At 67.7% G+C, this 1306-nt stretch overlaps 1 protein-coding gene across 1 annotated transcript; it reads left to right on the forward strand.

The window, feature by feature from the left end:
* The first annotated feature begins 8 nt into the window (after positions 1-8).
* On the forward strand, positions 9-1298 carry LOC111729531 (DNA-directed RNA polymerase, mitochondrial-like). The gene is made up of 5 exons (XM_023520451.1): positions 9-188; positions 456-542; positions 619-732; positions 828-880; positions 983-1298. The coding sequence occupies exons 1-5, from the start codon at positions 45-47 to the stop codon at positions 1179-1181; spliced, it is 597 nt and encodes a 198-aa protein (XP_023376219.1). The 5' UTR covers positions 9-44; the 3' UTR covers positions 1182-1298.
* Positions 1299-1306: the final 8 nt, after the last annotated feature.

Raw genomic sequence — 1306 nt, forward strand, 5'->3', positions numbered from 1 at the left:
CTGCCCAGGTGGAGGTGTTCCGCAGGCAGGACGCCGAGCAGGGTATGCGGGTGGCCCAGGTGCTGGAGGGCTTCATCAGCCGTAAGGTGGTCAAGCAGACGGTGATGACCGTGGTGTATGGGGTCACCCGCTACGGGGGCCGCCTGCAGATCGAGAAGCGCCTCCGGGAGCTCAGCGACTTCCCTCAGGTGTGCACTTTCACCCTAAATCCCTCCTACCGCGTCTCCTGCGCAGTGGCCTGTGGCCGCCAGCAGCTCTGGCTGAGGGGCTCGCTTCCCCTCTCCGGGATGGGCGGAGGGACCCACAGGAGGGAGCCATCCCCTTGGCCCGTGGGGTATGGACTTCAGGAGATTGAGACAGCCCTGTAAGGTCGGCTTGCCCTGGGCCGTAGGGGCGGGTGTGGGGTGGCCGTCCTGCCGCTCAGCTCTGCCCCCGCTCGCCCTGCTCATGCCTAGGAGTTCGTGTGGGAGGCCTCTCATTACCTCGTGCGCCAGGTGTTCAACAGTCTCCAGGAGATGTTCTCGGGCACCCGAGCCATCCAGGTACGTCCCAGGCCCACGCTTCCCAGGCGTGGCTTCCCAGACGGGCCCCGTCCTGAGTCTGTCCCCACCCCTGTAGCGCTGGCTGGCCGAGAGCGCCCGGCTCATCGCCCGCACCGGCTCCGCTGTGGAGTGGGTCACGCCCCTGGGCATCCCCATCATCCAGCCTTACCACCACGACTCCAAGGTGTTGGTACGTGCCGCTCTCACCCCAGCCCACCCCACCCCACCCCACCCGGCACCAGCGCCGGCCTCACGCCTCCGGCCTTTCCCCCCACAACCCTGCAGATCGGCGGTGGGATCCAGAGCCTCACCTTCAGCAACAGTGGGGACACCAGCCAGTGAGTGCTCGGGGCGGTGCTGGGCCTGGATGGGGGGCAGCTGGGTGAGGACTGGGCGAGGCAGAGGTCCTGGGCGCCTCACCTCGGCCCCGGTTCCCCCAGAAAGCCCAACACACTGAAGCAGAAGAATGGCTTCCCGCCCAACTTCATCCACTCCCTGGACTCCTCACACATGATGCTCACCGCCCTGCACTGCTACAGGTGGGCCCCGTGCGGTCGCTCCCTTCCTGCCGCGGGCGGGGTCTGTCCTGGCTGCTGGGGCCCTGACGGCGACCCCCGTAGTGTGGGAGACAGTCAGTGAGGTCAGGTTCTGCAGGCGGGGGCCCCAGCCACGTGAGTCTGTGGCATCTGCCGTCAGAAGGGAGCTGTGCAGGTGCACACAGAGGCCCTGGGGTGGCAAGGCACACGTGACGGGGAGGCGCTGGG

The sequence above is a fragment of the Pteropus vampyrus genome, unplaced genomic scaffold (genome assembly GCF_000151845.1).
Source record: "Pteropus vampyrus isolate Shadow unplaced genomic scaffold, Pvam_2.0 Scaffold267, whole genome shotgun sequence".
Taxonomy (NCBI): domain Eukaryota; kingdom Metazoa; phylum Chordata; class Mammalia; order Chiroptera; family Pteropodidae; genus Pteropus; species Pteropus vampyrus.

Coding starts and splice junctions, on each gene's coding strand:
- LOC111729531 (XM_023520451.1), top strand. CDS start 45: ATGCGGGTGGCCCAGGTGCTGGAGGGCTTCATCAGCCGTAAGGTGGTC. Junction 733..827: donor ACCACGACTCCAAGGTGTTG/GTACGTGCCGCT, acceptor ACAACCCTGCAG/ATCGGCGGTGGGATCCAGAG. Junction 881..982: donor AACAGTGGGGACACCAGCCA/GTGAGTGCTCGG, acceptor CGGTTCCCCCAG/AAAGCCCAACACACTGAAGC.